The sequence below is a fragment of the Budorcas taxicolor genome, chromosome 13, assembly GCF_023091745.1.
Source record: "Budorcas taxicolor isolate Tak-1 chromosome 13, Takin1.1, whole genome shotgun sequence".
Taxonomy (NCBI): domain Eukaryota; kingdom Metazoa; phylum Chordata; class Mammalia; order Artiodactyla; family Bovidae; genus Budorcas; species Budorcas taxicolor.
The window spans coordinates 70,645,063-70,660,472 of NC_068922.1; the positions used below are offsets into that span (position 1 = coordinate 70,645,063).

Below are 15,410 nucleotides of genomic sequence, written 5' to 3' on the forward strand. Positions count from 1 at the left end.
ATCTATTTCTCACTTCCACTGTATAATCATAAGGGGTTTGATTTAGGTCATACCTGAATGGTCTAGTGGTTTTTCCTACTTTCCTCAATTTAACTCTGAATTTGGCAATAAGGAGTTCATGATCTGAGCCACAGTCAGCTGGGTGGGTGGGGATTAGCAGCCAGATAAGAAGCAGAGGAGGTGGGTGCTGCTTAGGCTACAGAGGGCCTTTTTTTTTCCCTATCAGGTGCTTAGGTGCAAGTCAGCAAGCCAGGCTCTGCAGAGCGTCCAAATAGAGACTCTTTTCTGAGGCAGTGGGAGCCTACTTTAGTACAAAATGATCAAGGTTTATTCTCACATGGCTATCCTGTGGCAAGCAGGACAGCAGACTTGGTAATGGGTGGTTTGAAGCTAGCAGCCAGTTCTGTGGGCAGATCTTAGTTCCATCACTTGGCAAGTCCATTGGTCTCCCTAAGCCTTGGATTCCTTAGCAAAATGCAATACAGCTCCACGAATACTAGGAGGATTAAATGAGAAAATGCAGGCGTGAAAAGTGTGAACATGTTAAGAGAATGAAAAGACAAGCCACAGATTGGGAGAAAATATTTGAAAAAGACCATCTGATGAAAGCCTTGTATACACAGTAGACAAAGAACTCGTAAAACTCAACAATAGGAAAACGGTCCAATTAAAAAATGGGGTAAAGATCTGAACGGAAAGCTCATCAAAAAGGATGTATAGACAAAAGGTGAGCAAATGAAAAGATGTTCAGTATCATATGTAATTTGTTGGTGGTGGTGTTCAGTTACTAAGTTGTGTCTGACTCTTTGTGACCTCCTAGACTGCAGCATGCCAGGCTTCCTTGTCCTTCACTATCTCCTGGAGTTTCCTCAAACTCGTTCTCATTGAGTCAGTGATACTATCTAACCATCTCATCCTCGGCTGCCCCTTTCTCCTTTTCCCTTCAATCTTTCCCAGCACATGTCACTGGGAACCGAAAACATAAAAAACAAGAGGCTACCTCTATACACCTACCAGAACGGCCAAAATTCAGAATCCTGATAACACCAAATGCCGGTGAGGATGTGGAGCCACCAGAATGCTCATTCATTGCTGATGGGAAAGCAAAATCTATACAGCCAGTCTGGAAGACAGGTTGGTAATTTCTTCTAAAACTAAACACACTCTTATCATATGATCCAACAATTTCTGTCTGGCATTTGCCCAAACTCACTGTCCACACAAAACCTGCACATGAATGGTTATTGCAGGTTTACTCACAAGTGCCAAAATTTAGAAATAAACAAGATGTCTTTCAACAGGTAAATGGATAAGCAAGTCACGGTACATCCAAACGATGGGACAGTCTTCGGTAATATAAAGAAATGAATTCTTAAGGCGTGAAAAGATATGGAGGAAACATAAATGCACACTGCTAAGTGAAAAAGCCATCCTGAAAGCCTTCATACTGTACGGCTCCAACTCTGTAACATTCTGGGGAAGGAAAAACTGTGGAGGCAGTAAAAAGATCCATGGTTTCCAGGGACCTTTGGGGAGAGATGAATAGGTGGAGCACAGAGGGTATTTAGGGCAGTGAAACCTCTGCAGGGTCCTTTCCTGGTGGATACCTGTCATCATACATGGTTCAAATCCTACAGAATTGCACAATACAGGGTGGATTCAAATGTAAAGGATGGACTTCAGCTAATAATAATGGATCAATTTCGTTTCACTATTGTAACAAATGTGCCACACTGATGCAAGATGTTAAAAACAGGGGGAAATGAGTGTGGGAGGGAGAGAGGGGCTGGGTAGAGGGGAACTCTGGACATTCGGCTTAATTTTTCTGAACCTAAAACTGCTCTTTAAAAGAGAGAAGTGTGATGACGGTGCCTGGTATGCAGCAGGTGCTTGATCAATGACGGCTCTGGGCTGGATGTGAGGTGGGCAGTGAGCTGATGGCAGAGGTGGTTAGGAACTTTATGCTTCCTATTTGTCCTTCTGTACAAAATGTCAATCCGTCTTTCTGCAGAGGCGGAGTTATCGTGTATATTCCTGAAGGGGCAGAATTCAGCTATGGGTCCACCGGAAAGGCATCGCAAGGAGCAGCACTGCCCTCATGGTTTATTTATTCCTTATGTGCGATGCTAATATTATTCTGTGTCTCCTTCCCCTTCTAACTTTATATAATTAGAAGGATAAAAAATCGTGTTTATCCAGACGTACATGGAGAAAGATGGGGCAGCCAGCAATGTAAAGGAATTTATACAGAGTAATTTACAAGCAGCCCGGAACGTTCATTATGCTTTATCTGTATTTTGCAAGCTTGAAAAACAGCTAATCTGGTGCTCCTTGTTTGATATTCAAGACGAGAGAGGAAGTCACATAGAGGAGAAACCAGCTCCTCGATGGTGATGTAAGAGGAACTGCAAGAGCCTGGCCAGGAGATGAAGGGCCAGCTCTGGCTCAAGGGGAGGAAAAAACCAGTGGAAGGTTTTTTTCCTTCCAGTAGAAGGAAGACATAACTGGAAAGCCACGGAGATCCAAAGAGCGCCCCATCCCCCTGCTCCAACACAACTCAAGAGGAACGAAAACACTGTGCCTCTAGAATCAACCTGTTCTTGTGGTTTTAGGACAAAGCCCAGAGGGAGGTCGTAGAAGTTTAACAAATAGCTCTCTGGAGAAAGCAGCGGCCCTGATCTGTAACATCTGCTGACTTCTGTGATATAAGTACTCCCACCATGACTGATACCAAGCTGCCAGCATGGCATCAACGAGCTCACAGAATTCCTGAAAATTTCCCCATCAGCCCCAGGACACCACTGACCTGATCATACCCCACAGTGCTTTGCATGATCAGAGGGTTTGGGGCCTGTTTCCCACTCCAGCCCCACGCCTCCCTCCCCACATATTACCCTTCTTTCTGTTGCTCAAATGCATGACGTCTGTTCTGACCACAGGGCCTTTGCATGTGTAAAGGGACACCCTCAACCCCACAAGGCTGGCAACATCTCACTCTTCAGCTCTCAGCTCAGTCTTCCTTTCTCAGGAAGCCTTCTGTGATCTTTCCATCTGACACTCTGACAGCTTCCTGTACTTGTCTTCAGAGCTCTTAGGACAGTTGTATTTCTGAGACTATCAGACTAGCCCATGGCTCTCCTCCACACCCTGTTTAAGAAAGGGCACCCCATTTACTAAACCCTTTACAGGGTACGGCACAAAGTAGGTGTTCAACAATTATCTGTTCAATATATGAATTATACTGTGTTTGAAAGGCTGAGAACCAGAAAGGGGCTGGGTCCTTTGCTTTTAGCCATACAATTGATTTTAGGTAACTTGGCTTGAGTTCCGGGCTCTTCCCTGAATGTAAGGCTGGCATAGTGAGCCTGGATCCTGGCTCAAATTCTTCCTCTCCTTGTAGCTGACCCTCACCCCACCTGCAGACCCAGGACTGGCTGCCAGCTGTTGCCTTCATCAGGAGAGAGGCAGGGGATGGGCAGGCTCTGAAGACAGACCTGAGGTCTATCACTAACTCTATCACCTGAGGCAGCTGACTTACTTTCCCCGAGCCTCACATCACCCAATGAATCATCAAAACTCTCTCCACCTCTGCAAACTTGTAAGGATGAAAAGCAGTAAGAAATGAAAGTACCTGCTGTATTTTAAGAGCTTAATGCAAATATGTAAATTCAGTTTTATTATTGTTTTAGACCAGTGGTTTTCAAAATAGCCAATAGCATCAATGATACCTGGGAACTCTTTAGAAATGCCAATACTTGAGTCCTAGCCCAGACCCACCGAATCAGAAACTCTGGGATGGGGATGAGTAATTTGCATTTTAATAAGCCCTCCTGGAGATTCTGTTGCACACTCAGGCGTGAATGTACAGACCATTCAATGTTCAGTTATTTAACACAGGGGTGCCGTGGCACTTCAATACGTCTTGGGCAAGATGAAAATATCTTACAGAAACTGGCCCATGAGACTAGGGACCCACCTGCGTTGCGTGTAAGGTACAAAAGTTTATCTTTGTGAAATGTGTAAGATGTTCCAGGTACTATTCTAGAAGCCTATGGATGCCATGCCATTTGATTCTCATAGTAGCCCATTTTATGGATGAGGAAAATCAAGGCTCTAAGAAGTTGAATAACTTAAAGAGAAGGTATAAGGTTGAGAGCTTCCTTATTAAGTGGTAGGGACCCTACCCCTCCAACCCCCACCACTGAGACCCACTGTCTCCACACCCCCTCTATGCCAGTTCTGACTCTGACACCATCCCATCTCACTGTGTGCCCCGCTGCCCCCTGCCTCTGGCCAGGGGAGAGGGCTCAGTTTCCTTGTCTGCATGGCACTAACTCTTAAAAACAAACCACATCTCCTCCTCTCTTCCTCCACCATCAAAGGGAACCCAATAAATCAGTCTTCTCAAGTCATATCCACTTAAGAGAGAATCACTTCAGAGAGGTGGGGCCGGGGAGAGACCATCACTTGGATACAAGGTGCTCTTTTTTCCCCTGTCTTCTGGGCACTGAGGAAGGTAAAGAAAAGGTGCGATTTTTCAGAGAAAGGAGATTTGACTCATTACAATGAATTGTGGACCTGAAAAATCATTTCTTAGAAGCACTGGAAATGTTAATGCCATCATCTTGCAAGAGTGGAGAGGGAGGAGGCAGGTAATTTTGCCGAGACTGCCTGGGTATCCCATTGAAGCTAAAGGTCTGCACACTCAATCTTGATTGAATTACCATTATCAGAGGAGAGAGGGTGGCCTGGGTACCACAGGGAAACAGCCTGGCATTCGGGGCACCTCCCAGGGCTGCCAGTTCCCTGTCGGCTGGGGCTGGACCGCTCCCTTCTGCAGGGCCCTGTGGGGAGCTGCGCTGATGGATGAAACCTTTGGGGCTGTGGAGGGGGCTTAAGTACAGATGAGCAGAGAACCGAGAGAAGTTAGAGGGACAGTGGCCTAACTGATGACTTTGTGGCTTCATTCCAAGCAGAGTGTCCAGCCTACACTCCACGAAGGGGATCTTCTGAAGAAAGGAAGGGAGGTTTCTGATCTAGATTCCTTCCGAAACAGAATCAGAGACAAAGGAAGAACTTCATCTAGGAGATGATCCCAGGAAACACTGGAAAGGAGATGGGAAGTGAAATGGAGAAAGAAAGAAGGGAAGGAGAAAGAAGAGAATTCAATAAGGGGTGTGTCATCAAGCAAGTTATCACCGTAGACAGTTGGGGCTTGCTTACTCCTGTTAGGGAACTCCAGGGGAGACTGTGAACACGCACCCCAAGATAATTCCACCTTAGTGGGGAGGTACCTGGGGTACTTATATTCCATTCCCCACCAGTCATGCATTGAGAACTGCTGCGGGGACATTTAATTTCCTGGGAGTCCCGACCTGCCCCACAAGCAGGCAGAGAAGGATACAGTGGCTGGAAACAAGGCCTCTGTTAAAAAGGACACTGAGGGTTACTGCACAAGGTTTCTCTGTAAGGCCCAGGCAGGAGCCACCCTCAGAGACAGCAAAGGAGAAGAAGGAATTGGGAGCACCCATTCTGACATACAGCTCAGTCTCCCCAGAAATCAGGAGAGAAAGCTACAAGACGAAGCCCTTGGGTTTGTTTTGAACCTGAGTCCCTCCCTACAAGTGAAAATGGCTTCTCTGAAGAGCTCATGCAGTCTGCTATCTGTCCTGAGGTCAGAGATCTCAACATATTTTCCCCTAAAAGCACGGGTGTGTCCAGGTGCAGAGGGACTCCTTGGTAGGGAGCTCACGGCATCTGGGCAGCCAGAGCCCAGAGCTCTGGTCCTCACTGCCCTTTAGACTCTCTGTGTGGCTGTGGGCAAGAGTTCTACGTCTCTGGACCACTGCTTATTGCCTGTGAACTGAGAGAGGCTAGACTTGGTCTCATCTAGATTTAAGAGCCTACACAGTCAGCTTCAGAGTCAACATTTATTCATCTTAGCTTGCCCTCTTTGCACTGAAAGATAAGACACTGTCAGAAAGACGAAGTGACTTTGTTGAAGGTCATGCACGAGGTCAAAGAAAGAACTGAGACTAGCACCCAGGTCTGCTGGACCCCGTACCTGGTACTCCATTATACCTGAGCCTAGAGGTTTGTTTAAATTAGGGGGTTAGAAGTCTCAGAAAATATCCCAGATCTCTTGTTTGCCAGTCAGACTTCTGCACCTGCCTCTCTAAACTGGGAGCTGATCTCTGTGGATGAGAGGTTTGTATGCTCAGCATCGCCAATCATCGCAGAAATGCAAATCAAAACCACAATGAGGTATCACCTCACACCTGTCAGAATAGCCATCATCAAAAAGACCACAAATAACAAATATTGGCAAGGATGTGGAGAAGAGGGAACCCTTGCATACTGTTGGTAGGAATGTAAATTGGTGCAGCCACTGTGGAAAAGCAGTATGGGGATTCTTCCAGAAAGCAAAAACAGAACTACCAGACGACCCAGCAGTTCTGCTCCTGGGTATATGGAGCCAAAGAAAATGAAAACACTAATTTGAAAAGATACACGTACCCCAAGATATGACAGCAACCCAGGTGTACATCAAGAGATGAATGGATAAAGAAGATGTGGTGTACACACACACACATACACACGCGCACACACACACACACACACACACACACACACACACACACACAGGAATATTACTCAACTATAAAAAAGAATGGAATTTTGCCATTTGTATGACCTGGGGGGCATCATGTTCAGTGAAGAAAGAGAAAGACAAACAGTATATATTCTCACTTATCTGTGGGATCTAAAAATATAAAACAAATGATTATAACAAAACAGAACCAGACTCACAGATGTAGAGAATAAACTAGTGATTACCAGCAGGGAGAGGAAAGGCGGGAGGAGCAAGATGGGGGTAGCCAATATTTTATAAGAGCTTTAAATGGAATGTCGTCTAAAAAGTAACTGAATCACTATGCTGTACACCTGAAACTCATATAACATTATATTAATGCATCAAAAGAAGAAAGAAAATCAGATGAAGGGTTCATAAGCCTGAGAGTGTATGGGTGTCACTGATACATCTGGTCTACATCCCCTTAGAACTGAGATTGCTGGGGGCCACCCCTGGAATGTCTGCTGCGACAGGTCTGCAGTGGGATGCAAAAATGAGCCTTCTAACCAGTTCTTAGGTGCTGCTGCTCCAGGAAGCACACTTTGAGAACTGGACTCTGTCTACAGATTTCCTTGTCCTCTGGCTCTGGCTTGGTTTAGCTATTGGAAAGCACAGGCAGAGACTGGATGAAGTGGGGAGGCATCAATCGATACCCGGGAGGCATCAATACTTCTTTCAGCTCTCTCTGTTGGGGCCACCCCAGGCTGCCTGCAAGGCCACTGAAAGGTCATGCCTTCAGCTAGGTCACCTTCCTCTGGGTCCTGGGAACTTCTTACAGAGTCCTCTGTGGCCCGGGTGTGGCATTTAGCCCCAGGGCACTGCATTATTCCTGCAGTCTCCCCATAGCTAGCGCACATCTTCATGAGAAAAATAAACACAAACAAAATCCACTTGATTAAGTTCTCATCAAATCACCCTATTTGAAGGTCCCATCAGTTTGCTACTGGGACCCCAACAGATTCCAGGAGAATCTGTCATTTGATAAAAGAGAAGCCTCATTTGATAAAATGTGCACCCCCTGGGATCATTTCCTCTCCCCCTGCAATCTCCTTCCTGACAGTCCAAGAAGTGCCCTCTCCAACTTCCACAGGAGGAATGCTGCACTCTTCTTGAAATTTCCCCTTGTCTACCGCCAATGCCCCAGGGTTACTTAAAAGTAAAGCGCTCTTTTATTCTGTTTCTCCCATTCATTCCCTTCCCTTTCACTCTCTTTCGTTTCTACTCCCTGGAAACCCCACTGTCTCTATTACTAAATTCTAAACAGAAGCATTTGGAAGAAAAGGGCTTATTTAGCCAAGGTTTCTCTTTCATGGTTTCATTTGCAGGCAGCGCCCTCCCTCCATCCCCGCTCCTTTCGTCTTCTCTGTCCTCCCTGGCCTGGGCCTTTGTCCTCCGCACCAGCCTCCCGGAGCCCTGGGTTCCTTAGGATGCTAATCACACCTGGTGTTCTTCTTGCGCCAAGAATATTTCTATTTATCAAGCCAGGGCAGACTTTGCCTTCGGGAGGGACACATACAAGGGCAGGACCACTTTCTAGTCCTTCAGGCTGTTTCTCTTTTTCCTTTCTTATTTCAATTACAGGGCGCTTTTTTCCCCCCCTTTCTTTCTTGGTTCTCTTTATGCCTTGCACTGCTTTTGGAAGCACTGGTTACTTGGCACTGTCTCCTCTCAGGACTGAGTGCAGACCCGGTCCAGCCACAGTTTTGCTGCAGAATTAAGGATACTTAAATTACAAAGGAGATTCAACTCTCTTTAAACCCAGCAAACCTGTGTTCGATCCCTGGGTTGGGAAGATCCCCTGGAGAAGGAAATACCGCTCCAGTATTCTTGACTGGGAAATCCCATGGACAGAGGAGACTGGTGAGCTACAGTGTATGAGGCCACAGAGAGTCGGACACAACTGAGCAACTAACACACACATGGACATACAACACACAAACCCAGCCAAGTGGTATCACTGCTACTGCTAAGTTGCTTCAGTCGTGTCCGACTCTGTGTGACCCCATAGACGGCAGCCCACCAGGCTCCTCCGTCCCTGGGATTCTCCAGGCAAGAACACTGGAGTGGGCTGCCATTTCCTTCTCCAATGCATGAAAGAGAAAAGTGAAAGTGAAGTCGCTCAGTCGCATCCGACTCTTCGAGACCCCATGGACTGCAGCCTACCAGGCTCCTCCGTCCATGGGATTTTCCAGGCAAGAGTACTGGAGTGGGGTGCCATCGCCTTCTCCAAGTGGTATCACTAGCTGTCTAAATTTCCTCTGTCTCTGTTTGGGCTTCCTCTAAAGTAGATCTAAGATGAGAATTCCAGTGCAAGCCGTTTATGTAGGAAGAGAAGGGGATACCAGGGGGAGTAGGGGGTGGGAGTAAGACAGCCAAAAGAAGGAGCCCAGGAAGGGTGAGTTTCCAAATCTACTACTACTGTGAGCAACTGCAGCCCACTCCCCATGGAGGCTCTGGAAAAAGGTGAAGACCATACAACCTAGCAGGGTTGGAGGTGAGGAGCTGGGCTATTTTGTGGTCCAGGGAGAGATGGTCTTGAGCCTGGACAGATCATCCTGCCTCAGTTTTGGGGAAAGTCCTCAGGCAAAGAGATGCAAACAGGGCGAGTGTGTATGGGGGAACCAGTGAGATGCCAGGGCATATGCTTTAGAGAGGTGATTGCTCTCAGAGTCAGGAAGGTGCAGGGTCAACAGCTGAGGCCAAGCAGCCCCTGGAATGTCACATCCTGGATGTCGCCCGCCTCACCCTAGTTGCATCCCTAGATGCAAAAGAATAACATAGCCTGAAGATACAATATAAACTGATTAGCACCAAACAGGTCCAAGATGAGCTGCCCTCCACTAGACCCTCAGTTCAGCTCAGTCGCTCAGTCGTGTCTGACTCTTTATGACCCCGTGGACAGCAGCACACCAGGCCTCCGCGTCCATCACCAACTCCCAGAGACTGCTGAAACTCATGTCCATTGAATCAGTGATGCCATCCAACCATTTCATCCTCTGTTGTCCCCTTCTCCTCCTGGCTTCAATCTTTCCCAGCCTCAGGGTCTTTTCTAATGTCTTTGCATCAGGTGGCCAAAGTATTGGAGTTTCAGCTTCAGCATCAGTCCTTCCAATTCAGGACTGATTTCCTTTAGGATTGACTGGTTGGATCTCCTTTCAGTCCAAGGGACTCTCAAGAGTCTTCTCCAAAACCATGGTTCAAAAGCATCAATCCTTTGGCGCTCAGCTTTCCTTATGGTCCAACTGTCACATCCATACATGACTACTGGAAAAACCACAGCTTTCACTATATTGACCTTTGTCAGTAAAATAATGTCTGTGCTTTTTAATATGCTGTAATGGCACCCCACTCCAGTACTCTTGCCTGGAAAATCCCATGGATGCAGGAGCCTGGTAGGCTGCAGTCCACGGGGTTGCTAAGAGCCGGACATGACTGAGCGACTTCACTTTCACTTTTCTCTTTCATGCATTGGAGAAGGCAATGGCAACCCACTCCAGTATTCTTGCCTGGAGAATCCTAGGGATGGGTGAGCCTGGTGGGCTGCCATCTATGCGGTTGCACAGGGTTGGACAAGAATGAAGCGACTTAGCAGTAGCAGCCACTAGACCCTGAGCCTCAGTATATGCTCACTGTAATGCATTAGGAAGCTAAATGACACACCCGCAGGTGCCATGATAGTTCCAAGGCCAGCCATAATGACCAAAAAGTGGGTGGTGGCCCAATTCCTGGAAATCTCTGCCCCTCCCCCCAAATAGTTGGAATAATCCTCCCACTCCTTGGCCGATGAAATTATCCAGCCCACTAAAACTAACCATACCATATTTCCATACTGCTTTCGCCTTCTGAGGTGGCCCATGCTCTGTGAAGTGTGTTTCTTTCTAAATAAATCCACTTTTTTACCTATCACTTTGTCTCTCACTGAATTCTTTCTGTGATGAGACATCAAGAACCTGAGCTTCACTAAGTCCTGAGACTAGGTGTGTGGTCTCAATTAAGAGAATATGAGTTATACGGCTTCATTACAAGGAGGCAGTGGGGCTGTGGGTGTGGATGGGATGCTGACAGCATCTTCTATCTGTTTTCCATGGAGTTTAATCCCCTTCACTGTTGTTCTTGCTCCTGGGATCCTGCCTTCTCAGACGTGAGATCCTGGAGGGCACATGAGTGTGCTCTCTCCTTCCCTTCTCCCATCTCTCCACCCTCTTCACATAGGCTCATTATGTCTTCCTTGCTGGAATATCACTGCTCCTAGAGTCATCCGGACCCAGCCCTCCTCCATCCATCCTTTCTGGGTGTTCTCTATTTTGAGCGGGGGATGGGGGAGCCAGAAGGGAGAGACCCATGGCTCAAGCCCTTCAGCGTCTTTTAGGGAGTCTATGAGCTACAACATTCAGTCCTGTCTACCGAGCACCAGCCGCAAGTCAGGTGTGGGGCCACAGAAGTGCAAGATGGCTCTGGCCCTGCTATTCCAGGACATCTGTTCCAGTGAGGAGACCAGGCAGCCAACAGACGGCCATCCACGTGCTCACAAGTCACAGTGGCATGGAGAATTAAGGAGAAGACATGCATTGTGTTCTTCGAGTGAATAATGGGGTTTTGACTGAATTATAACAGTCAGAAGAATTCCCCGAGGAAGTGATACCTAAGCGAAGATCTAAAGAATAAGGAGAACTTAGCAAAGAGAGGCAAGAAGGGCATGCTGATAGAGCAAAGAGAACGTGCAAAGGCCCTGTGTCATGGATGAGTGTGGACAGTTCAAGGTTCTGACTAAAGGACAGTGGGGCTTAACTGAGGAGACTGCGGTGGAGAGAACACCACAGTAAGAGTGAGAAATGAGACAGAGAGAGGGCTGAGGCCTTTGGATAAGCAGGGCTCAATACTGAAGGGAGCCATTTGAAGGGTTTTCTGTAGGATAAGGACATGAGCTGACTCGCATTTTGAGGAGGTCCCTCCGGCTTCTGTTAGAGACAGGCATAAAGTCGGGGGCCAAAGTAGATGTGGAACCACCAGGAAGAAGGAAGGCCGAGGCCAAATGAGAGCAGATGATGGCTCGGGCAAGCATGCTGAGCACAGAGGGTGAGCACCGGGAGGTCCGGAAAGATACAAAACTTCCCATCCTTGGCCCCTGAGGCTTTGAACCACAAACCTGGCCTAACCTGGATACCCTTGTCTCTCAGGGAGGCAGGGTCTCTTTACTGTGCTCTAGCCATTAATTTTTTCTATCGTTATTTTCCACTATAATATTTCATCATTATACCCATTTTACAGAGAGAAGACTGAGGCTGAGAGTGAGCACCCAAAGTCTTCCAGCCTATAATTTAGTGGACTCCATCTGAACTCACCATCTAGTAGGAGGGATGGACAAATGACCAGATATTTTAAGGCACAGTGTGCACGGCTCTAGAGCACAGAATGGTCGGAGCCAGCAGAACCTGGGCCCAGAATGAGCTCCCTGGCAGCAGAGGGCCCGGCTCGGAGGAGAACCACACATCTTAGGTCTTAACACACATTTCCTGAGCACTTGAACGTCTCTTTCCAACACTTCATTTGCAGGAAATCTTGCTGTCTGCCTTACTCTCTTCCAAGAGACAAATTATAAATGCTTTTCTGATTAGTCCTCCCATTCACAGTCGATTTCTGAATCAGCACAGGAAATAGCTAAGCTAAAACTTCTGCCTCTTTCTTCCTTCACAAGCTGCCTGTATCTTATGCTTTCTTCCTCCAAGCTTTTTCTTAGGCAATGTCTAGACAGTCAAAGACAACAAAACACTGAACTGTACTAGAAATAACTTGTTATTCAGGATTTTTTTTTTTTTTGGCTGGACTGGGTTACTCTGAGAATGGAGACCAAGGGATGAGATGTCAGAAGGTCCAGGTAGGCTGCACCATAGGAGAGGGGCTGCTGTAGACTCCTGTTTTAATCACAGTATATGCTCCGCATTTTGTATTGTTGTGTAGAAGGCTGTGGATAGCACTGATCATACCTGTCTCTCCCTCTCCTCCCAGCACTGAATATCAAGCAGGGTCCCATCCAAGTACCATCACTGAGCCTGTTAAGGCCTCACTGTCCCTTGCTAGGAGCATTGCAGTAGCCTCCTCACTGGTCTCTCTGCCTTCAGCCTCCCCCAATCTCATCCACCCTCCCAAAGTGCTGCCCTGGTGATCTTTCCAAAATGGACATCTGATCATGCCTCCCTGCCCCAACCCAGCTTATTCCACATCCCCACGTGGGTATACAGTGCATTCTGCTTATGATAAGAAGGGCTGGTGTATCCACACTGCTTAGCAGTGATGCTGAGAGAGTAATTCTATGGCTAGGAGTAAAGGTGCCAGGTACTGTGCCAAGGGTTTTATGTATCCTATCTTTATTCTTCTCCTCATTTTAAAGGCAAGAAAGCTGAAGCTTAGAGAGGTCAGGTAACCAGCCCAAGGCCCCATAGCTGGGAGAGAAGCTCAGGGCTTCAGCTACTCTGTGGGTTTGAGCTACTCTGTGCCACTGTCCTCATCAAATCACGCACTATGACGGGGTGCCTCCAGGGATGCTAGAGCTCACTGCTGAGCAGAAGGCAATGTCCTTTCAGGCCTCCTCCAGGTCCACACAAAACCAGCTTCCTTCCTGAAGGCTCAGTGTCACGCAAGGCCCACACCGACATAGACCCTGAGCAGCAGGTACTCACGTTACTACCGAGCTCTGTCCCTAGCAGCAGTGGGGTCTGGAGGGGGTCATGACGCCCTAAGCTCTCTCTCTTGTGTGAACGGGGTAGCCCTGGACTCCTCTGAATCCTGAGCTAGCTGCTTCCCAAACCCTCAGGCTTAGGCTCAGAGTTTCCTTCTAAGCATCAGTCCTCGCTTGGGACTCTACCTTCCTGGAGTAGCAGTATCTCTCACCGAGGGGTTCTCAGCCCATCCCTCATGGGTAGACCTTGCTCTCCACCCAGCGTTGCTGCCATGTTGGGATTCTGCACAGTGGGGGCCTGCTAGGAACACCCTTGCGTCTGGGCTTCCTCCCGGACCTGAAGAATTCTTGAGTGGATAACACCAGACGAGACCCAAGCCTGAGAGGTTTCCTGAATCGACTGTGCCTGGAGCCAGTTCCCTGCCCAGCGCCTCTGGCTGAGATCAGCCATCCAGCCCAGGGATGACAGGGAGTCTGAGCCAGGGCTCCATGCCTAGCATGAGGACCCGAAGTTGGAAACATCAAGGACTATCTGATAACAAATTCCAGGTAAGTAAGAGTGATGGCCTCCTTAAGTGTAAGTCCCCAAAGCCTGCAGTCCTCCCAGAAGGTCACCTACAGGATATGATGTTGCCGTATCGATTCTTGTTGCGGTTTTCATCCTCTTTGGCTGTGTCCCACGAAGCTGTCTGTCCCTCTGGTAAGGCCTAAAAAGAAAGGACAGAGTGATTAGAATGGCTTGAGGTAGGAGCCTTATCTGGGTATAGGTGAGGCAATGGGGAGACCCACTGTGATGGGTCATGCAGTGTAAAAGCCTGCATGTTCTTGGATGGGGCCTGGGGAAAAATACAGACTTGGCCCCTCTGACTTATTCACCTGTTCACTGACTCAAATGTTATTGATATCTTTTGTGTGTGAGATGAGATCAAATCTGGTCCAGAAGGAGAGTCATTTGCTTATTCATTCACTTGATGAGTATCTGAATCCCTAATATGCGTTGGGTGCTATTCTAGGTACTCAGAATACAAAGAAACAGACAGAGCCTCTTTTGAGCTTCCAGTTGATTGGGAGACATAGCAAAGGAACAAGAAAACATATATAATTTTAACTAGTAGAACTGCTATAAAGAAAATAAAGCAGGGTAGAGGTTCAGTGATGGGGGAATGAGAATTATTTCAGATTGCACAGTCTGGAATGGCTCCTCTGAGAAGGTGACATTTAAACTAATTCCTTCCTGATACGAAAAAGGCAGTCATGACTAGAGAAGTGGGGAGGGGTCCAGGCAGAGAGAACAGCGGATTCAAAGGATGAGGTGGAGAAAGCAGTGACGAAAGCCATCTGGAGAGGCGGGAAGAGTTCAGGCTCTATGAGGCATTGTGGTCGCTGGTAACAAGCTGAGTGTCATTCTGGGTGTGACGAGAAACCGCTGGAGGGTTTTGAGCAGGGCAGTTAGCTGATCTGCTATCTGTTTTATAAAGCATATTCTGGCTCGTGTATGGAACGCAGACTCTAGGAGGCCCAGGGAGGAACCAGGGAGATCAGTTAGGAAGGTTTTGCAATAGTGCAGGCAAGAAATGACGGTACCCTGGACCAAGGTGATGAGCAGCGGATGCAGTGAGAGGGATTAATTTTAGGATGTTCAGTTGGATATTGCAGGTTTTGGTTTCCCCCCAGAGGCACACTAAGAAACAAGGATTCTAGTATGAGATTTATTTGGGAGGTAAGCCTAAGGAACACAGTGGGGCGGCTGGGGGAAGAGTCAGATCATCGAGGGAAGAAAGTCAATAGAGGATAGATCCACGAACAAGTAACCACTGCAACTGGGCTTAATCTCCGGGGCCCATCTCATGCCTCAGAGTTGTCCTCCCAGAGGGAGGAGGAGGTTGGGGTGTTCACCCACTGGTTCCCATAAGTCGCTGTTGAGGTCAGCCCTTAGGAAATCCCTTGGCACTTCTGTCATGCTCAGTAGGCAAGGTGTGCACATGCTTTTTGTCTTGAGGAAGTCCTTGGGCAAAAAGACACAGGAGGCAGGCACTGGATAGGCATACATGGGACCAGTGAGTGGAAGGGAGGCAGGCAGGGCACCAACACGTCGACTTC

General features: G+C 47.7%; 1 protein-coding gene across 1 annotated transcript in view; it reads right to left on the bottom strand.

Moving 5' to 3' along the window:
* Positions 1-15,410, bottom strand: part of PTPRT (protein tyrosine phosphatase receptor type T) — an 816,693-nt gene that overhangs the window by 51,944 nt on the left and 749,339 nt on the right. Inside the window, exon 18 of the mRNA XM_052650453.1 lies at positions 13,930-14,017. Within this exon, the coding sequence (XP_052506413.1) occupies positions 13,930-14,017 (88 nt within the window). The remainder of the gene's footprint in view (positions 1-13,929; positions 14,018-15,410) is intronic.